The sequence below is a fragment of the Apteryx rowi genome, unplaced genomic scaffold, assembly GCF_003343035.1.
Source record: "Apteryx rowi isolate R43461 unplaced genomic scaffold, aptRow1 scaffold_3, whole genome shotgun sequence".
Classification (NCBI taxonomy): domain Eukaryota; kingdom Metazoa; phylum Chordata; class Aves; order Apterygiformes; family Apterygidae; genus Apteryx; species Apteryx rowi.
In genome coordinates, this window is record NW_020449418.1 from 865893 (window position 1) to 889385 (window position 23493).

Consider the following 23493-nt stretch of genomic DNA (forward strand, 5'->3'; position numbering starts at 1 on the left):
AACACAAGTTCAATTTTTTTTTTAAACCGTATGTTCTATAAGCAAAATCCTTACTAAAATGAAAGTGATTGCTTCCTTAACTAGTTCTGAATAATTTAGTCCTGACTTATGGTTCAGTATACAAATACAATAAGCTTTTATAGAAATTACTAAGTAACACTTAGCATGAGTCATCCTGAGTCATACTAGAGCTCTAAAAGAGTCCATTTAAAAGTGATCATAGCAATTCTACTTATACACTGAGACAGTAATATTATTAATATTCAGTGCCTGGTAATGCCAGTTTAGTTACGTGCACACATACGACACAAAATGCATCTCAAACTTCCATAATAGGTAATCTATAAATTTCTTGTCTATTGTTCTTGTTAGTTTAATAGTGTATAAGAACAAATACTTTACTTATGACTTATTTATCCCCTAGAATTTTGCCCTACAGCATACATAAGAAAGTCACTGGAATGTAAAGGGATAGTGACAAAACACTATTCAATGTACACAAGATTGTTATGCAGATCACATTCTGACTTAGGTTAGCAATGTATGTTATCTTGAAAAGTTATAACACACATAAAAAGAACTTCCATGCCCTACTCTTGAATTTCTCTCTTCAATTTCAGATAAAACTGAAGTGTGCAAAAACAAGAGTATAGTAATTCTTAGACAGGAACACAAAAGCATACATAGCACTATATTTTCCACTACAAAAGGGCCTGGCAGTACATTGGGATTAAGCTCGCAAATCTACTGCTATGTTTTTGCATATTATTGATTCACATTCAAAACCAGCCAAGTTCTCAAGACACATATCATCTTTGCTAATATTCCAAATCTCTTAACCAAGACTTTTCCTGGACTTGATCCACTCTGCATATATTCAAGCTGTAGTTTATTATTAATAAAAAATACAAAGAAAAAAACTGACAAAAATTGGTTGAACTACAGAAATACTCTCATATGCCAGAAGTATTTCAGCTTCTGCAGTCTCTGGAACAGCTCAAGAACACATACACAAAAAAGACACCAGTAACAGATGCATATAATGTTGATGTAAATGGAAAATAATGCATTATAAAAATATGTCATTTGTGTTCCACCTAGGCTATTCTTAACATTTTGAGATCTGTTTTACATTGTGGCTGTATCCTTTACCCTCCTGAGAAACATCTGATAAATGAGTATGTGTATTAGCTTAACAACACTGTGAAAGATGAAATTAAAAGGAAATACAGATGGCAGTAACAACAACTGTACAATATTTACTTTGCAATCACATTACTATTTGGAAATGTTTATAAGAAAATAAAGGGTTGGTAAGAGCATGCTTTAGCTATGCAAGTAAACAATTCCAACTGAACTTCACAGGCAGTGGTCTCAACATAAGCATAGCAACATAACTGTCTTCCAGATTTGCACAGACAATGGACAAAAATTTTAAGGGGAAATTTAAAGAACTTCATGCCTCACAGCTATGAGGAGTATCATGAGACAATTAGAACATGAAAATGACATTTTGAAAATATAAAATGTTATGACAGAGGCCTAGCATCATGGGTTGAATAGAGATGAGATTTACTTCTCATCAGCAAATAAAATAAAGCAGATAAAAAGAGAATAGGCTGTAAGAAATCCTGAGAAGGCAAGGTTTTAAAAAATTCTTAAACAACAAYAATAATAATCAGATGTACTTTGTATTTGCAATCTTGACAATGAGCAACCCCTTTAAAAGCTCTAGCAGCCCACTCTGGTGACCTAACAGATAATGGAGCTTAAATGGACCCCTAGCAGGCCCATATACAACATCAAGTAGATCTGATAGCACTAGAATCCAGCTCCCAAATGCACAACATATTTAGCGTACTGCACAGGACTGCTCAGAGTGTCCCTGAGCAACTACTGCTCTAGCAGCCGGCACTGGTTACCAACTCAGAAGGGGCTCTCAAAAGGGGCATCTGCTGCTGGGCTGTTTAAAGGACTCGCTCTTTATCGAGGATGACAGTCCCCTGCGAATCTGGGTGGTTTTCTTGATTTTTTTTCCCCTCCATCCTTGAAAAGAGAGGCTTATATTACATTCAGGCTAACATAGTAGCTTATGTTGGCTTAGTAATTTTAAGAAAAGGAAAGAAGAAAACTGGAGAGATTACAGAGGGTTTGCTCCCACTTCTTTCTTCAGCCTCTGATACTTGATAGCAGCCCATAAACATTCAGATTCTTTAAGGAAAACATAGCATCATTCGGGGGGGGGGGGGGACAAAAACAAAAAGCCCACCTGGATCACAATTACTCCCTCTTGAAAGCTATCACTGATCTCTATCTGCAGATTAGCATAACATCACAGTGTATTGTTACTATTTGTATTACATGATTGAGTTTTTCCTCCTGTTTATAAAAGTAAGGGTAAAAAAGATCAAGCTTTAACAGCACGTTTTAGGTAGACGTTAGTAATGTTTTTGCATCTCTTAGCCCCCTTTAGATATGATTTTGAACACTATTTCCAGGAAAATGTTACCATAAAACATAAGGGTGTGTGCTTATATACACACACACACACACACACACACAGATATGTATGCATATACATAACTATATGCATATTTATGTATATACATATATAAATACATATGCATATAAAAAATATTACTCAGCATCTTAGCACACATACAGAACTTTTACTTCTGAAAGCACTTTTCAATTTTTACATGTTTAATAATTACGTAGCTATTATCAGTCCCATTTTGAGGATAAGGAAGGCAATTTATGGTCATCAAATTAGTTGCCAAAGACCACTAGCAGCAAATTAAGATTTACTCTACAGGGAGTCATGTTTAAGCCCTGTGACACAAGTCACCAGACTACATAACTTTCTTATCACATCAGTTTAAAACAAAATTACTTGTACCTTCATAATTCTAGTCTGAAAATGGAAAGGAAAACTCCCCCTAATTCAAGGAACATTTCAAGTAAGTACATAACAGAAGCTTAGAGTAAGCGTAGTGTCAAGCAAGACTCCAGCAATTCCACAGCACAGTCTGTATTCTTCAACACCATTTACTTAAATTGTCAATGAATGAGCAGTCCTGAGATAATGGGAATACCTGTGTGATTACAGTTAGTTTTGCACAGAAAGTGAAGTCGCACAATTTTGGTGTGTTTATTAACCCAAATCTGCCCCTGAGATACAAACTGCAAATTACACCATAGACAGGATAGCTGCATTGGACAGACCCTTTGGTGCGATTGAGTATAACCATTTTTATATTTTATGATGCGATGAAATTCAGCCTCTAATTTTCAGCATCCCTCCTTTAACGTAAGAATGGTACAGCTAAAAGGTAGCACAGTAAGATTCTCAGCTTTCAGACACAGAACTTTGGGTAGACACTAGTAGACCATCTTACTGAAGGATGCCAGTTAGTCACCTCTTTTCCATTTTCTTGGCAAAGTACTGAAGTGTCAAATCGGTATCTGCCACAGCAATCTTTACACGCAAACAAATCAAAAAGATGGAAAGAGTTTTGGTTTTGTCAGTCTTGTAGATCGTTAAGACATTCACTCATGTTCAGTGAGATTCAGAAAGACAACTCATTTTTGCAGCATCAGCCTTGTTGAACAACTCCACAGATTCTTTCACACTGGAGTCACTGTTGTCACTGACAACTACTGACTTCGAACCACAAGACTTCTGGTATCATGCAGACTAAGCCATGTAAGCTAAATCACAGATAAATATTTGCTGCTTTAAGAATATTATTTGTTTTCTAGATTAAAGTTTCATATTTTTCAAAAAATAAAGCAAGACTTTTTCTCTAATTATTTAATCCAAATTGTACAAAATCCCTTTTAGCCAAATGAAAATCCAAACAGCTGGCTAATCACAATCGTAACAGTAAGTGGCTAAGAAAGATTGCTTACCAACAGGTTTTTCACAGACAAGACCATCTGCCATTGCAGTACACGGATTTGCTTTCAGACCTGCCACCTCTGCTCTTTCCAGGTATGCACAGAAGCCAGAGTCATTTGGCTCTCCAGGAAGCCACTGCAGAGTTGTATTTGTAAAAGGAGACATGTCATCCCATCCCCAGTACGAGATATTGATCTTGCGTAAACCTACCCAAGGTGAAATTTTCTATGAAACAGAACAAAACAAACATACAACAATTAATTAAATGCCTTCTTTTTTTGGTTAAAACATTTCAAAGAACAGCCCAAAAGCAACAGCTTCACTTTTTGAGAGAAGTAGCAACGCTTTCCCCTTAGCTCATCAGTTATTGTCCATATAGTTTTTAATCTTAATTTTTCTATCCTGGTGAAAACAAAGAAAAAAAACACAATATGCTTCTGCTCCATTAAAAATATGTGTCTGTTTTGTTCAGTCAATTTGATTAATATTAATTGATAAAGAGCTAGAAACCTGACAGAACACACATAATGAAATTGTGTTTTTTCCAGTGGTTGCTGTACAGATTACTAATTATGGGCCGACATGAGTAATGTAAATACACAAGTTAGCAGCAGCACATCACAGAAATCAAAGTTCAGAGTAAACAGGACAAATATTCCATCCTCTAAAATCTATATGAGCAATACTTATCAACATACACTGGCAACTGAGAGACACAGATGAAACTGTGGCAGATCCACAATTCCAACGCCAGTAAATATGCATTGGATATACCATTATTATTGATTTAAAGCTACAAACAACCAGTTTACCAAATACAAAAAGCATTAATTCTCAAAAAACATCTAGGATGTAGCAACAAAACTTCATCACACAAATTCTCCCCATTTTTATCATTTCATGTTATTTTTACAATTACCTACAGAAAAGCAGATTTTGAAGAATAAAGTCCTTTGCCTTTTCCTGAAAAAATCTAAATACGTTTCTTGCTCCTGTCATTGTAGTATCTCAAGATGCTGAAAACTGACATTTTTCCTACATATTCTCTGTGCATAGACAGTTTTTATTAACCCCAGTTCAAACATAGGGAACAGAGATACAGAGAGACTATGGTCTGTAACGGGGCAGGGGGAATATCAGACAGCCAAACACAACAGCTATTTGTACCATGCAAACGACAGATGTTGTCAGCTCCAAAGTAGAGATGTTGATCTGCTTGTGAATTAGATGTTTGACTGATCTAATTTACAGCCCAAAATATTGAGGTCAACCAGGCATAATGTAACTAGAGAAGCTGCTGTGGTTCAAGAGCCATGAGCTTTTTCAGAAGTGAATCAGAAGTCTCTGCCATCACCTCTCAGAAAGATATTTCATCTTTGATCTCACATCTTTTGCCACTCAGGTTTAATCCAGGGCTCAAAATCTTTCAGAGTCCTCAAGTCCTTTGGCAGGTTTTATCCAGAAATCTCTAATAATGCCAAACTTTGCACCTTAATTAATTAATTAATTAATACTCCTTTATTACTTTGATCTAACAAACAGACAAATAAGAACAACCCTGTATTACAACCTTTGCTACCATTTAGGAGATGCATTCATATCTCCCATGTTGTATAAAAATCCAACCCTGATTAGGTCATTTCTTTAAACAACCACATATTCCAGTATTCACAAAACATCATTGTTTGTTTCTTGAATTATAGTAAGACATTATACTTTTAAAAATGAATTTATTAGAAATAATGATGATCTGTTACAATGCATTCGGTAATTGTAAATGGTTATATATTAGTAATGTGTAACTGAAAACATACCAAATTACTTATTGAACAGTTGGAATTAGATAGATTTATTGGTTTTGTTTTTGTTTTTTACTACATTATTTGCATGGATCTCAACAGAGATCTTAATTACACTCGGGCAGGTTAGTATTATGATTATTCTTTTTGAAAAAATCATAATTTGTAAAATTAACTTTAGAGGTATTAAGATTTAGTTTAGAAAGAGTGCTGTGTTCCTGCTTAGACTGCTTTTGAGCTGATAATGAACGTATAAGTAGATATATGCATATATGGAGGGGCATCCTTTTCTGGTCACTGCCAACTATCAGGCTTCCAGAAACAGAGTTCTAGTTTAAATATTTACAGAAACAAAATGCAATATCATTATGAATTGTATTAGACAAACATATTTCAAAAGTGTTCTTATTTCATCTACATTTGAACAGTTTAAACAGCAAATATCTAAAATCAGTGATGTTAAAATTGTATGGAACACCATATCTTTTGATTTTCGCCATTTTTATACATGAACAACGTATTTTCCAGAACACTTTAAGAACCATTCCAAGTAAAGGTTTAGAACAGCATGTTACATATTGAATGCTGTACATATAAACTCTTTTTAATACATTAATACCTTATTTTTATCATTTAAAATATTTCTTACATATAAAAGTCATTGCAGCCTAGAAGTTTTAGTTATTGCTGATCCTTACATTAGACCTGAATACACTGACACCTTTGTGTAATCAGTCCTGTTTACCCAGAAAACAGAGAACCTATTCCAGCTATGGTGAAAAGCATGTCAGGCTGATGATGAGAACTGACTGGGCAGTACTGTAATTTGGAAAGAAATTCTTCTGATCTAGTAGCAGAGTGTCTCAGAAGCCCTTAATGCTGACAAAGTCACAGGAAGGATCAGGAAAGCCAGAGCAACCTTACGAGATAAAAGCAGCATCTCTGAAGTGAATGGCTTCAACTAAAATTAATGCACAGCATACAACTATCATCATCATTCTTAACAGCTGCAGTACCTGAACAATTTACAGTCACCAAGTCATGTATCTCAAATTCCATACGTATCATCTTTGGCTCTTTGCTAGTGTAAAATATCAAAACACAAACCTGAACACTGATTAGCATGCTATCAAGCACACACCATGGAAGCAACTCCCTTGCATGCTCACTTATGCTACTATGGGCACATGGTTAGGATGCCAAAAATGGATTATCCAAAGCATTTTTTTTTAATATCTGATTAAAATATGGTAAATAGCTGACAAGTAAGCCACCAAAATGCTTCAAGGACATGCCTAAAGCAAATATTCAATTATGCAGCATTAATTCCACAATGTGGGAGACTACAGCTGAGGACCGCTAGTGATAGTAGAGATTACGAGCTGATATCACCAGGGTTTATCAGCAAAAATGACTGCAACTGTGTTGCACAAAAGCCAACAGGGGAAAATAAATAGTGAATAGAGAATTCAGGAAATTCCACCAGTGACACCTGCAGCCAACAGTGTGCTGTAACGAACTAATCAAACTAATTTCTCCCCAAAGAAACCGTAAGAACTAACCCTTATCTGTCAAACTGATGAAAGGTTCAGTCACTATAGTGAAGAGTCACAAAGTACTCGAAGCAACTGAGGGACTTCAAAGGTGCAGGATGCCAACCCAGTTTCTTCTTCAGGCTTAAGAAGTAAACAACCCTCACTCAAACTCTATGGTTGTTTGATTTAATTCAAAATGGATGTAGGAAACTGATTCCTTTACTTAAATATCTTGCCCAAGACTCTCCTGAAGAGGAACAGACAGCAGTGTTCACTATAGCCAGAACTCACTGGTGTAAGATTCCAGTTTCCAGACCCCTTGAAAAAATAGTTATCAAATAAGGTGGGTGAAAAACACAGTAAAAATCAACTTTTCACTTCACAAAAACACTTGCTGATGTGAATTCCATCCCTAATATAACAAGAATTTTCTTCTCAAGAATATCAGCTGCTTCTTTGGCAAATCAGGTGATCTTTGCTCATTATACAGGTGGGAAGAAAGTTCTCAGGGAGCCCTGTTGTTTTTCTCAAGGCCTTGATGAATACATCAAGATGTCCAAAACCACAACCAAGAAACACATCCTATCATGGCTGCATTTGCCATTTAGTAAGCTGCTCTGACTAAGAGTTGAAAGAGAGCCTGCAACTATGTAATCAGAATCAGTTGCTTTTCTATTTGAAGAAGGAAAAGCTCCAACATGCATGCAAACATGTACACATGCAAGAACTTCTCGGTAAACAATGGTGAGAACTAGTTCAGGAAATCAGTCTAATTCAAGACACCTTTGTCACACAGTCCTGGGTTGTTCTGCAGCTTAGCTTTTTACTAGGGAGCCAGACGACGGGCGACTGGAAAAGTACTCAGATTTTTTCTAAGTGACTTGACTTCATCTATCTCACTTTTTCAAGCTGACTATTACGGTATCTAAAGTGTGTCACCATTTTCCTGGCTGCTTCAAAGAAGTTCACTCTTGTTGGAATTGCCAATCCACTGAAGACAGAAATGAGTGGTAATTTCAAAAGTACGAGGCTCCTCCTATGGCCTTATCATTACTGGAATTCTCCTTTAATGACAAATACTTGATCATGATGTGTTGCACTGGAAAGGAGGCAAAAAACATCCCTGAGCTTCAGAGGTCATCTGGAGGCCTTTAGTGTCTAAGCTCAGCAGGACTCATCACAGGTCTTGCCTCCTAAGAGAATCTATGTGGTTTCAGAAAGGCTGATACCTTTTGCTAGTTAACCTCCGTCAGAGCTACCTCCTCCTTCATTCCTCAAAGACAGAGTAAAGGAAGGGAGCACTTGCTGTCTCTAATGAAGGTGTAAGACTTCCTTGACATGAAGTGCGTTCTGTAGTACTCTATATTACAGGAAAAAACAACAGACAATCTAATTCAACTTGGGAGTTTATCTACCTTTACTCCTTTAGAAACCCCAAAAAATAATACAGGCATACCACCTTACAGCTGCCAGTACTAAGAAACTTGGTAAAAATCATGGTCATTTGGTGGTAACAAAGCACTATAGGGCATGCAGAGTGAAAATACACATTGCTATTCAGAAGATTTCGGTCTCACAGAGAGGTAGCATACAAGTGGGTGTACCTTCAGAAATTATATACGCATGAACAAACATTCAAAGAAAGACCAGTGAGTTTCAGTGGTATAGTGCATACTTTCCACTGATACAACACATACAGAAGAGGTAAGAGGAAAATATATTACCCATGTTCTATTAATATCAAGCTCTACAGCTCTTCCTTTATTGTGGAAAAATAACACAGGTAGTATCAACAATTTCTTTGTTGACATTATAAAACAAAAAATGATTTAAATTGAAATCATTTTCTAGCTAGCAGAAGTTTGCTTTCATAAAGTATTTTCTTGAACAGCAAAAAAACCACCCTCTTAATAATTGGAAAGATTTAGTAATTAAAATAACAGCATTCCTTATTTTTATACAGTAGCCATAACAATATTTCTTTATTTGATGTCTTCACTCGCCTAATACTTGGCAATGATTGCTATTAAGAAGTAATGGGAAAGTTTTCATTTTCCACAGACAACAGACTAACCATTTGCTTTGAATCATAACATGAATCTTTTAACCAAGACTCACAACTGTATCTAGGGTATGATCTTCCATTTATGTCTCTAAAATCTGTAACTTTAAAATACCATTATCATTTTAAACAATGATCTAGCATTATTTTAGACATTGACGTTGAACATTTGTTCTACTGTTGTAAAAACATAGAGAGCTAAATGCTATACTTCATCTACATTGTGATACATCCACAGAGAGTCTCCAAAACAAATGATAGCTTTGTGACTATATAATACAGATAATTATTCTTCACAGGCTTTAGAAACAATTTCAATTACATTACAGATTTCTATGTGAAATAGAGTAGTTTATAAAATTTTGCCTTAATTAATTTTCCTTCATGTGGGAAAAGGAAAAGATAGGGAGGAAGCAGTGGCCCATGGGAACAAATATGAATTGTAATCTCTTCTTCTATTTTTATACAATATGTATAGACCAGAATTTCTTTAAAAGTGATTACAGAATATAGGTGCTTGTACTTCTGGCTTTTCAATTTGAGACAATTTTTTCTGCAATATTGTCACTCACCATCTTCTGAAAAATAATATCTACTTTCAAATGCTTCAGTGGAGAATTTCTAAAAAATAAAGCTCCAACATATACATATGAAAATCCTGGTCATACATTATATACAACTTATACTAAAATAATATAAACAACAACCAAGCTTTCTCCAATAGTATTCCAGGGAGTATTTTCAGTTAAAAAAGAAGAAGAAGAAGAAGAAGAAAGGAAGATGAGAAAACATGCGGAAATTATCAAAGCAAAATTTTACAATGAAACAAAACCAATGCAATTATACAACAGGTGCTCTCATCTGACTTAAGAAAGCCTGTAATGGGCCTTACAAAATATTAAACTTGCGCTGGACCAATGCAGTCAAACATGTCTTAAGAGCTATTCCATAGCTTTATTCCATCCACTACATGATGTAAGATTTGGAACCATTCTCTGGAATAAGTTTCTCCTCTCACCTATTTCTTTCTAGGCCAGTATTTAAAACATAGAGCTAGTCTTAGAAAGCCATACACTGGTGCTCGAAATCCAGATGGTCAAGGTTTAGCCACTTTAATAGAATAATCTTTTATACTACTGACAACAAGCGGCAAAAACCCTTCTAAGTGAGAAATCCACCTTGATGGTAACTTAGAGAAGATTTAGGAATTATTAAAATCAAAAATAAATTGCTGGAGAGGGCTTTATTTTCATGTGACAGAAGATCAAAATGATGCATACTAACAGAACGTCTCCTGATATTCTGTATGTGGTTACGTCTACAGTCCTACTTGGCTAAAAACTTGCCTTATATTCAACTATGACAGGAATTTATTAAACACTGATGACCAATAACTTCAAAAAAGTGCCCTTGTCTTATTCTAAACTATCGAATTTTAATTTTCTTTTAAGTAGTGTAATTATGGAATTGTGTTTAGAGAGGAAGATTGTGTAACGTTAACTAAAAAGCTCATACTTGGTGTTAATTCCAATATTTATTCATGGAAAATTTAACTCAGGCTAAGTTGCTCTGAGATCTACAGTGAATATTTTCATTTATTGTCATGAGACATTTTTGAGACATTACTGATGCCTCAGCACAAATTTAATGAGGACTGAATAATTTACAGATGAGTGAAGTGAGCAAGTTTACCTTTACTGAATAGCCAATTACTACTGAGGCTCATAATTCTCCTCTGTTTGATAACTTTGTAAATTACTGAAGAATCATATATCTCTTTCAGAAATTTATCCCCACATTTGTTTCAATTCCTTTCATTTTCAGATTTTAAATAGCTCTAGATGTGTCTTACTGCATACTTCTGACTCATTTTCTGATGTGTTTATCACAATAGTATCTTATTATCAAACTCCAATGAACTTTTCAAGAACCATTTAAACATCATGATTTCTAGGAAAATAGCTGCCTGAGGAGAAAACACATAACTGAAACTTGAAAATCTTTGGTCCCTGAGTGTTCACACTTCCACACCATTCATAGTTTTATAGGAGGCTTTCAGATAGTTTGCTTCTTTTCTGCATCATTAGCAGTAAAAAAAACTGCTTACTGAAAATAACATTAGCTATATGAAGAGAAATCACCCACTCCAGTTACTGCCTCGCAGCTTGGTTGATTCCATGCATTGGTTCTAACTGTGCTAGATAACTACAGCTTTGATTTTTGAGATACATTTGCCCAGTGAAGGACTCATTATAAGCAAGGGAAGGCAAGCTTCATTGTCTTAAGTGAAGCAGTATCTATTAGACACAAATGATGAAATCCAGATACAACTACTAGTGGAGGTAATGCATTAGGTCCTAACAACACTTAATTCTCCTACTGCTTTCATATTTCCCTGTTGTGGAGTTGGTTATGAAAAGTTACATAAAACTGGGCAAACTGAGATAACTACGGTGTTTCCAATTTCCATCCACAGAAAAGGATAATAACAATTATTCCTGTGGAGTTTCAGTTTAAATATCCTTGAACTTTCCTCTTCATAGAGGCCAGTCTCTGCAAATTCAGGTTCTACTCTCTGGCATCCAAAGTGAGTTGAGTCCCACTTGCTGAATGTAGGAAAACAGTTAAGCAGCTGAAATACAGTAGTAAAGTGAGACTGTGAGAAACTCTAGTAAAGAATTCAGAAATTCAGAAAAAAGGAGATGTCAGCTTCACAACAACCAAACATGAGTACCTTACATAAAAATGTCGAAACTAATCTTTTGCCGTTAAAACATACAGTCCTCTGGGAATACTTTGAGCTGACAGTGGAGAATGGTACCATGGAAAACTTGCTAATTAACTACGACCAATACTAAAGGATGCTTAACCCTGAAAACAGTGAGCTAAAGTAAAAGTTGCAAGCGGTTTATACAATGAAACACACTGTTCAAAATTTTGTTTATGTCTTTGTTTATGCTTACTACAACAAAATTAAATCTTCCTGAATATACTGCACCATGGCAAGGAAATTTTTATTTGGAGTTAAATCCCACAGTTGCGAGCAAGCTCCCAAGAGAAGTAACTGCATTTTTAAACGAGTATACAACATTTGAATATTAGTAGGAACTATCAATTAACCTTATATTGCAGAAACTATTAATTAACCTTATATGGCTGCTGTTTTATCCTACACAGCAGAAAAACTCAAATCTTCCCTTTCATAATATTTTGCTTACTCAGTCAAAAAAAAAAAGTCAAGCTTCTTTTTGCCTTGGAATGAGAATAGGCAGTCTATCCATTGCATTTACTTTCGCACTCCCTTAATAAATTTAATTTATTTTCAATGAAAAATACAAATTAGACATTAAATTATTGGCGATAGTTTTAGAACATATATGCAAATTCAACAGTGCCTTGACTGGACACCACAAATATCTTCATTTAGTCCCTTTCTTTAGCACCAAATGAACCGTCTCCTTATCTTTTTAAAAGGAGACATTCTATTGATTCCCAATTTAGTACTGGAATTATGAGAAAATATTGATACACAATAAGTTTTGAAGGGGTTGCGGAGACAGCAGCTGCCTCCACCCCCTGAATCATTCCAAAGCATTAATGTTTTGTATTATTTGAAACCTGATGAAGAAACGGTCCTGAATTTGCCCCAGAACAAGGGCTTTGTGTATTAGGAAATGATCTACAAAGTCCCACGTTGTTTGTATAAACAGTAAAGACTTTCTAAGTCCTTCTAGGTTGTAGTACGTATTGATACTATTTTAATGGTCTGTAATGTACACAGCGGTTGTCAAAGTTTTTTTCTTTTCGCAGTACAAGAATATCAAATAGAGTAGAGATAAAAATAGACCCATATTCTTATTTCCAAATGTTACTTTGACACATCCACTAATCCTAAAAGCTTTTCTTTCACACAGGAAAAAGATTTTAAAGCCTTTGATATTAATCATAGAAGTCAAACTCCAGCATAGATATTTCAGATTAAGGCATAGTTTTCACCTTACAGCTTCTCTGACTACATTTGTGAACTCCACAACACTATCTGTAACAAAAACAAGCTATCTAAAATGAAATCTCACCCCCTAAATCATTATGATTGCAGTTTGAGAGGAAAAGGTAGACAAAAGAAAATCAAGCAAAATTTCAAGAGAGCCTCTGTGACACCTGATAACACATTTAGGCTGTCTCATAAATGCAACTGGACAGATGGATAGGAATGAAAGAGAATTTTTTTTTCCTTAACTAGCTGAATAAACAGCATAGATCATAGCAACATTTCATTAGAGATTCTGATAACTACATGATCATTTAATCCAAGATATACCTTTAAAGTGCATTCATTTGTCTACCATTGTATAAACTGTATGTGGGATATCTCAAATTTGTATCATCACACTGGCTCAGGACATACTTCATTTAAATAAAGACATGCTAAGCAGGATGTCACCCTGTAGAAGTTCCAAGCCTTGAAATACAACACAAGTCAAGCTTCCAAATACTAAAAATCTATTTCTCATCTATATCTCAAGCCAGTCAGATAACTGTCATATCGATACTCTATCAGAAGCTATTAGATCTGAGGACCTCCTGTGAGGTATTATAACAGGGGTCAGGAGGAAAAAATAAATAAATAAATCAAACTAAGAGAAGATTTGAAGATTATCTCATGTCAAAAAGTGGACAGACAGAATGTGCTCCAAAGTTGCAGAAAGTACAATATCAGAAGAGATTTTCTGACATAAAAGGATTACTCTTCTCTCTCCTTTATTAGCAATTAATAAAAAAAAAGTGCTTCTAGCAAAAACAAATAATTTTGCTCTGTCCAGGTCCTACATTTATTGAAGAAAAAAAAAAAAGAATAAGTATATAACCTATATTTGCATGGAACACTTCTTGAAACAGAGCACTAAAAAAGATAACACGGAATATTTTGATTCATAGAATACATCCTTATATTTTGCATTCAATATTAGTGCACCACAAAGGTAATCTTACACTGCCATTTTCTTTTATCCATCTCGATTCGTTTGAAATATAACATAAAAACTTTGTAAATCATCTACTAGCTTGATATAAATCTTAATTATTACTCATAATTGTCTTCTATTATCCTCTGATTGTAAAGCTAAGCTAAGCTACTTATAAATTAGTTTTATTATACAATCAAGGAAATGCTGCATGTTCTAAAACCTATGTTCTAAAAATATACACTTAAAAATGTCATTTACTAATCTGAACTGATTTGCTTGTAATGGATTCTTATTCTATTAAGACATGCTGTCTGTGTGGCCACTGTGGGGTCTGATACCTTCTGAACACGCGTACCTTTCAGGGACAGGTATCGGTGATGCGGGTAGGGCTTCCAGCAGTTTAAACAACGCAGCAATCAAACTCTGAGCACTGAACTGCTAAAAAACTGAAGCCGACCACCCACGAACAGGTAATTGTAATTGTAACGCTGTGCTACAGTTAACAAATTAATATAGATAAAATCCTAAAGAATCTCCTGATGCCAGCTGTACTTACCAAAGGCATTTAAGAGTTTTTAACCCTCTTCCTCACTCCCTCTCCCACTATTATCATAGAGTGAGGATTAGCTGCTGACTCATTCCTGTGCCGCAGTGCTGGGAATCCCTCGCGCACCCCTCAAACGTGCGCACACACACACACGCACACGCACACACATGCACACCCCTTTTCTCTGACCTTTTGAGACCTTTCCAACCTCAACCATTCTATGATTCTGAGATTCCATTTTAAAATGAGCAATTTAAAACAGAAAGGAAGGTCATATCATGTCATATAAGTAGTCAATTCAATTTTCTGCAGATTAGCCAAGTTCACCACATAAAAGCAATCCTGCGAGCAGTTTAACATACACTGATGAGAAAGCAAGGAAATTTTTCTTTGTTACAGTGAAAATTATTTTGTCTTGTTTTCATTCCTGCTGTAACAGTGTGCTGGAAAAGCACTGGCATTTCTAAAATCGGTGTTCCAGACATTTTCTTGTTTTATCTCTTGAAAGTAAAATGTAAACAGTAACCTATAAGAGTTAAATCAGTACGGAGAAACATTTGAGATTTGCTGTTTTATTAGCCTTATATGGGAGGTTTCTGTAATATCCTACACATCACTGATATCACAGACATTTGGCAGCACACTACGTATTTTAAAGTCTTCATGATGGTATTCATTTTCCTCTGTCTCTTTGGACAAATCCTTAAAACAGATTCCTCACAGCAAATTGAATTCACATGAGCATGAATTACAGTTATTAAAGTTACCTGAAGTGTATACTTCTGTATTTCATCCAGAACAAATTCCACTTCTTTTGAGGTTGTTAATGAGGCAAGATTCCCACTTAAATTGTAGCAATATAGTTTGGCATTGTCATAGCTTTCACGACTAGAATTTATGCGGAGGCAGGCATCTCCAATATGACTCCATCCTTCCCCACACAGATGAGCTGGTATAAAAAGTATATGATTAAAACTGATTTGAAAAAAAAAAATAAAAACTTGAAAGAGCATCTGAATTTCATCTTCTTCAGATAATAATTCAAAATTTATCCCAATATTCAATTTCCCTTTTCATATCACATAGAAATTCTAAAATACCAAGTAATATAACTTTGAATGATTTAATTACAGAAATAGTGTTTTATGAAAAGAAACTTGTAACAACTTATGACATATTTCAATAAAGCATATGTTAAGTTTCACGGTAATAGTATTATTACACTATTTCTGCTATTCATACTTGAGCAGAACTAAACATTAAAGACTAGATTACGCACATAATTAATAGAGCTTTAGCTTTCAGCTATTGTAATAGGGAATGTCCCTATTACAATGTCCTAGGGAAATAAATGTCCCTAATGTCCTAGGGAAATAAAGAAATCACTTTATCTAAATATTACCTAGAATTAAAAGATGACAAATATATCTTATCCTTGCTTTATCATATGTTAGTCTAACTATAAATATAATCAGCATGATAGGAAATTCTGATAGCTCAACATTTTAGGAAACATTTCCTCTTCAAAATATTTCAGCATCAGTCAGATGCAGATAACTATTAAAAACAGACTAAATAATTCATAGCAATTATTATAGTTGATCTCTACATAGATTACACAAATGCCATTTAAAACTGCATGAAAAATTTATTAAAGCTATTTAATGAATAATTTCTGCAAATAATTTTTCACAGAAACTATTTGTAGACTGCTTGTTGCAGGTAGCTGCCATCATAAAACCAATTCTGTTCATTAACTTCAGTTGGACAAAAAGATCAGATAGGGGCCGTTCCGATACCTAACTGCATATATGTAGTTATGAATATAAATTACAGAATAAATATTATTTCAGAATATTAACATTCACCTTCTGATAATACTTTATATCAGCATTTTAATATTCACTGCTTTCATAGTATTAATAACATTAGACAATCTAGAAATTGGACCTTGGGCCCTATCTGCACAGCAAAATTCAAGTACAACCATTTCAATGGAAGACAAAACCCAGCTAGCAAAAATAACAGTACCAGTGAATATATAGCAGTAAAGGATTCAGAATGGCAATTCAGCTCTTGACTTAGTGATCCTCCCCCAAGGCTAGAACTCCTCACTAGCTTGTGCAGAGGTACATGCCATCATGCCTCCATTAGTAGTGTTACATCTCCTAACAAGATTAAAGGTAGCAGAATTGTATCAATTAGTGGTGCAATTACATCTTTGTTCACCTGTACGGGCATACTCAGGAGGGAGAGTTAGCATGCGCAAAAGGAATCTAGTCTTCTAGTTGAATGACGGTTATCTGGCAACAGTGGAGGAGATTTACCCAGTTCTGCCAACGACTACAAAAAGCAGAGAAGCAGAGTCCCCACTCCAAAGCCCTTACCAGGTAACGCCTGGCATTCTTGCTGCCGCTGGTCCCACTGGCAGTTCAGGTGTAGTGAGCAGCTTTTACAGCTGGTCAGTTTATTGCAGATCTGCTCATTTCTCACATGACATTTGGTGTAGTTTTTAACTGACTATGAAAACAAAACAGACAGAACAGCATATTGTATGTCAAACTGCCAACAAACCAGAAGTCAGAACTGAAATACACACTTTCCCCAGAAAATCAGAGCCATCGAGAAGTTAGGTCCAATTCAAGGTCCTTGTCTAGGTTCCCCTTTCAGTCGGTGGAAAGCAAGAAAGGCATCTCTAGAGGACAATTCATCCCACTTTTCTTAGACTTTGGATAACTCTGTATGGGACAAATAGCACTCTGAAGATGCCACTTCTCTCTGTTGAGCATAGGAAGGGCTTAAACAACTAAACTAAATCTCTATTTCTTAGATAGTTCAAGGATATGCTCTCACCAAATTATTTCATTCTCCAGTTATCTGTGGGTTAATCAAGCAAAACAATCAAAAAGGTTATAAAAAACAGAGCAAGATGCAGATGTAAAATAAGTACACTTCATTGACAGAAGGTGCAAGAAAATGCACTATATTGTTTACCTGAGTTAAGTGAAACAAGCAAAAATTGGAGCTATAGACAAGAAATACTATTTCAGGATTTGTCAGAAATTCCAGTCACTTTATCTTATAGTTCTAACTACAAACTTGTATTTAAGATACTTGGTATAAAACGCACAGGATCTACAGGGTATCGTTTTGGCAAGTCATGACATAAAACCAAGGATAACAGCATTCCCTTGATACATTAATGTATAAGAAAAGCAGTAAACACTGAAAGAATTTATTGGATTCTTTTCTGAAAAACCAAGTATTCCTTTTTAAGTTAGGCATTTTAAAAACTTTTTTTTTTCCCTGTGAGTAGTATTTTTAAGGTGAGACATAATTATTGACATCTTATTAAATAACTGTCCAAAATATGAGTCAATTCATCTATTTATCCATTAGACTGTCTCAGCTAATTTCATTTGCAGGTAATAACTAAAAATAAGTTCTAATTCAAAGCATCATTATTCTCACCACAAGACACAAACTCGTATAAAAACATACCTCCACAGCAGACTCCCAAACAATACCCACATAAGACCACAGGCAATGGTGGTCAAGTTTCTCCTAGGCAGACTCAAAGTACACAGTTTAGGCAAAAGGAAAGAGCTTGTTTCCTCTTCCTTAGGAGATGTACAAACTTGCATAATCAAAGGATGTACAAGAATGCACAGTACATTTAATTTACAGGAGTTCCATTTATGGCTGCTTACCAAAGCATTTTACTAAAAGTCCCTATTTCACTTAAATGTGAAGGCCAGTCCAGCTATCCCAGGTTAATTAAGCATAGATTACATTTGCATGGAGGGCACATAAACATAACACCAAAGAGCAGAAATACGGCTGCCTCAGGCTTCAGTTAGTTCCGACTCCTCTATTAGCTCACCCCATACATTTGGGCTGCTGAGTTATTATAGGCATGTCAAACAGCAAAAAAAATATTTCATCTGAAATAGAAAAATGGTGGGTTGGGGTGGTTTATTTTGATAAAATTCAGAGCTAATGAACCCATCAGCTGCAGCGGCATCAAGATATATCCCAAAGTCTTAAAACATGCCCAAGTTTGCAGGTACCTAAAAATTTTGCATAAATGCATGAATCTGTCAAATGTCAATTTCTGATTATAAGCAATTACATATATATTTTATGCCAGAAAATACATTTTGTCAATTTATTTAAATTGCTAATATTTCTTCAGATTTCAGTTATGTAGCTAGAGGTATCCATCCCATAAGTTAAAATCATACAACTGCCAAAGAATATTTTATGAATATTTTCTCTCCCTAATAACAGAAGATATTCATGCTGAGTAGCAAAAAAGGATTGCACTTAGGGAGCATATGTATGGTTTACTTGACAATTTTAGTTCCTTTCCTTCCTAATACATATTGTCTTCCGGAATACTATAAAGCATATTTAAAGGGGCTCTATGATAATAAGATAACACAGTTCTTGGTACTGGAATTATGATGATAGTGCATCAACCTACTGCAGTCAAGAGGGAAAACAACCAACCTCTTTTTATGTAGGGTGGTGGGGTTTTTTTTGGAAGTCCTGAAATAATGCAATTGTTAATATGAATTTTCAATCTCACACAGGACCAGCTTCATTACTGCTGGAGAACACTGCTGTTTAGGGGCCTGTTTGGTGCCTTTATTGGACCAGATGCCCGTCAGTGAGCATATTATGAAAGGTACCCACTATTTTACTGATCTATAAGAGAGGCTACTGTGAAGTAAAGAGAAACAGAGAAACTGTTCTAGGAGACAGCATCTACACAGCTGTATGAAACAGAGCCAAAGGAAATGTTGTAAAGTAATAGGATGTCTATCTGGACAATAAATACATGCAAACAGTAACACATACAAAACCTCTGGCACAAACCCACATTTAGTTTCGCTCAATCCTAATGGTTATTCACAAAACTGCCTGAGAGATGCTTTACAATGAATTTTACATTACAAGTAAGCACCATCTGCTCGTTTTCAATACCTCAAATAATATTCCCTGTTAACACATCATTATCACAATGTCAAAATCCTTAAGCATTCTGATTGTTTTGAAAATGATTTATTCCATGGTAATATTACATACAGATTGCAATTTTCTAACTAAACGAAGATATTTGTTCTACTACCTTCTAATCGTGAAGCTTGTTGTGCACGTTATTTAATGTTTAAAATAAAATTCAAAGTACTAGTGACTGTTCTATAATAATGTTTTCTGTTGTATTCCCTTATTCCCAGCACTTATTTCCCTTAAATCCAATTTAAACATTGCTTCCCTGAAAATCTCATTAGTTAAATGTAAATGTGAATCCAATAGGTAATTCATATTAACGCAACATTAAGGTTATAACTTGAACTACCAAACCCAATGAAATTCTGAAATATGACAGCCCATCTGTTACTGAAGTCTTGTATTGCTGTAGGATACTTATAATGTTTACACACAAAAGTGTGAGTAAATCACACTACATATAAAGTTTCCTACTTACATCTGATTACTTGGATTTTTCAGTTCTGATCCTGATATGGTGTATACAGGCAGACTTATGAACTGCAGTGATTTTCTATACATCCATTGTAGAATGAAAGTATTATTTTATCTTACAATTTCAGAAATTAGTATTAAATGACATACCTTACTCTCCTCCTTCTAGATTTTTCTGGATAACACTAAAATCTTATGTGGTTTGTCTAGTTTTTCTAATAGATTTTCCTAATTTAACTTTCTAATAGATTATCTAATAGATTTTCCTCTATTTCTCTGAAGCTACTGCCAAATCTTACTACTAGGTATTTCTTAGTCTTAATTTTCCTTTTTCACCATGATAATTTTAATCCTATTTATAATTCCTTCTGCTACTTTTTAAAGTATTTCTCCTTGATTGTTCTTTGAATTCCTCAACTGTAGGCAGATTGCTGTTATTACTATTGGTATTACTGTAACATTTAAGGATTCCCATCATGAAACAGTATGCCATCTCTCTGGAAGCCATGCAAACACATTACAAAAAGACAATGATTCCTTTCTTGAAGTCATTGTTAAAAGTATAATTTAAAGGTAGGATTATACTTACCTTTGGAGCATCCTCTGGTATCCTCTATTCCTTAACAAGATGCTCTTTATCATACCCTTCATGGGTTCTAAAAAGTTTAGTTTATGTTGCTAAGCACAGACTTAAAATAATTCAAGATCACATAGCAATTTGTGCTTTACTTAAGTAAATTGTATGTGCAGAGACTGACACATGAGAAACTCAGAGAATTCTACTGGAAATACGGTTGTGGGTTTGCCACCATTATGGATGGAACATGTAGCTGTTTGCATCCATAAACAGTGACACTTTCAAAAATGCAATATAGACCGGATGCAGGAGTGCCTCAGCTATGTCTCTTCCCATCATCATCTTCCACATGTTCTACTTGAAAAACCATGTCATATAGCCTGTATGCTGACCAGAAAAGAACTACATCCATGTGCTACTGCCTGGTGTTCTTGATCCTGATCAGTTAGGCACTTTCAATTTATTCAGCTTCCCTTATGTCTGCTGTTTTATTACAGTAAAAGAGTAGCTTTTTAACAAGCCTAACAATGTGAGGATCCAAAACAGAAGCTGAAGTGTTATAAGGAAAGAGGTTTTTCCTGCATTTTCCAAGGACTGTTATAGTTTTGAAAAGAAAACTTTTTCTCTCAAAATCAAAGCAAAGACATTTTCAGAGTGAAGTTTAACATTATATTACTGCTGCATGTCAATCCTTCAGAAAATTTCCTGTAAGTAATATGGAAATAAGTAGTATTTCAAATGAAATTATTTGAAAACTTCTAGTGTGGGCAGTTAAAATTCATATAAAATGAAGGATTATAGACCAAAAAAGCTAGATAACCAATGGAGCATATTATTACAGCTACTCTATCTGCAGTGACTGCTTCAATTTATACTAGAGAGCATTAAGACAAGAAAGTAAGTAGAGAAGGAAGCTATTTCTTGCTAATTGCTTAAGTGCTTGCCTTTCAGGACTGCTGTTTCAACCTGAAGTAGAGGTCTCATTGTCTCCTATAACAACCTGACAGGTAGGCTGATGAAGTACAGCCTAGATGAGCAGTCAGTGAGGTGGACTGAAAACTGACTGAATGGCAGAGCTCAGAGGGTTGTGATCAGTGGCACAAAATCTAGTTGGAAGCCAGTAACTAGCAGTGTCCCCCAGGGGTCCATACTGGGTTCAGTATTGTTCAACCAGTTCATCAGTGACCTGGATGAAGGGACAGAGTGCACCCTCAGCAAGTTTGCTGATGATATAAAACTGGAAAGAGCGGCTGATACCCCAGAGGGCTGTGCTGCCAGTCAGAGGACTTCAACAGGCTGGAGAGCTGGGCAGAGAGGAACCTCATGAAGTTCAACAAAGGGAAGTGCAGAGTCCTGCACCTAGGGAGGAATAACCCCCTGCACCAGTACAGGCTGGGGGCTGACCTGCTGGAAAGCAGCTCTGTGGAGAAGGACCTGGGGGTCCTGGTGGACAACAAGTTGACCATGAGCCAGCAATGTGCCCTTGTGGCCAAGGCGGCCAATGGTATCCTGGGGTGCATTAGGAAGAGCATTGCCAGCAGGTTGAGGAAGGTGACCCTCCCCCTCTACTCAGCCCTGGTAAGGCCACATCTGGAGTACTGTGTCCAGTTCTGGGTGCCCCAAAACAAGAGAGACATGGAGCTACTGGAGTGAGTCCAGAGGAGGGCCACTAAGATGATTAAGGGACTACAGTATCTCTCATATGAGGAAAGGCTGAGAGAGCTGTGACTCTACAGCCTGGAGAAGAAAAGGCTGAGAGATCTTATCAATGTGTTTAAATATCTGAAGGGAGGGTGCAGAGAGGATGGAGCCAAACACTTTTCAGTGGTGCCCAGCAATAGGACACGAGGCAACGGGCACAAACTGAAACACAGGAAGCTCCATCTGAACATGAGAAAAAACTTCTTTAAGGGGAGGATAACTGAGCACTGGAACAGGAGGCCCAGAGAGGTTGTGGAGTCTCCTTCCTTGGAGATATTCAAAAGCCGTCTGGACACAATCCTTGGAAACGTGCTCTCGGTGACCCTGCTTGAGCAGGGGGTTGGACTAGATGATCTCCAGAGGTCCCTTCCAACCTCAACTCTTTTGTGATTCTGTGTTAGAGTTTGTTATCGAGACAGGAACAGGGGAGAGTCACGTTGAGGATGTAAAGCAGCAAACACATATTTGTTTGATAAGCAACCACTGCAAGCATTTCTCATTGCTTCCTAAAGAACATGGAGAAGGAGGAGGCAAAGAAGGGGGTTGCAAAAATAGGAAAAAAAGGAAGGAGGGAAAAAAATATGCCTTCAAAATTCTTTGAAATTTTAAATATCAAAAAGAGACCAACACATCATCCTGTAAACATCCAGATGTATAACTAAATTAAAAAAAAAAATTCATCTATAAGCCTAGCAGCACTTCAGCTGAACACAAATATAAGTGGCCTGGTACTTGTCTCAACCCTGCTCACCTTCCACTTTCTCAAGCACACAGCTTAAAGATGGCTGACAAGCAGGAGGCCCTCTAACACTTCCAGGACTTCCATGCAATAACACTTTTTGAATGTGCCTACATGTATGTAGGAAAGCACAATTTCAAAAGTTAAACAGGTTTATGGCCGTTATGGGGACTAA

The 23493-nt window shown here is 35.8% G+C and overlaps 1 protein-coding gene across 2 annotated transcripts in view; it reads right to left on the reverse strand.

Annotated features, from left to right (window-relative positions):
* The window catches only part of ATRNL1 (attractin like 1), a 568892-nt gene that overhangs the window by 420080 nt on the left and 125319 nt on the right, over positions 1-23493 (reverse strand). For both annotated transcript variants that reach the window (XM_026069767.1, XM_026069766.1), the window contains exons 14-16: positions 17199-17331; positions 15579-15760; positions 3913-4126 (exon numbers count right to left, since the gene is read on the reverse strand). In XM_026069767.1, the coding sequence (XP_025925552.1) occupies positions 3913-4126; positions 15579-15760; positions 17199-17331 (529 nt within the window). The remainder of the gene's footprint in view (positions 1-3912; positions 4127-15578; positions 15761-17198; positions 17332-23493) is intronic.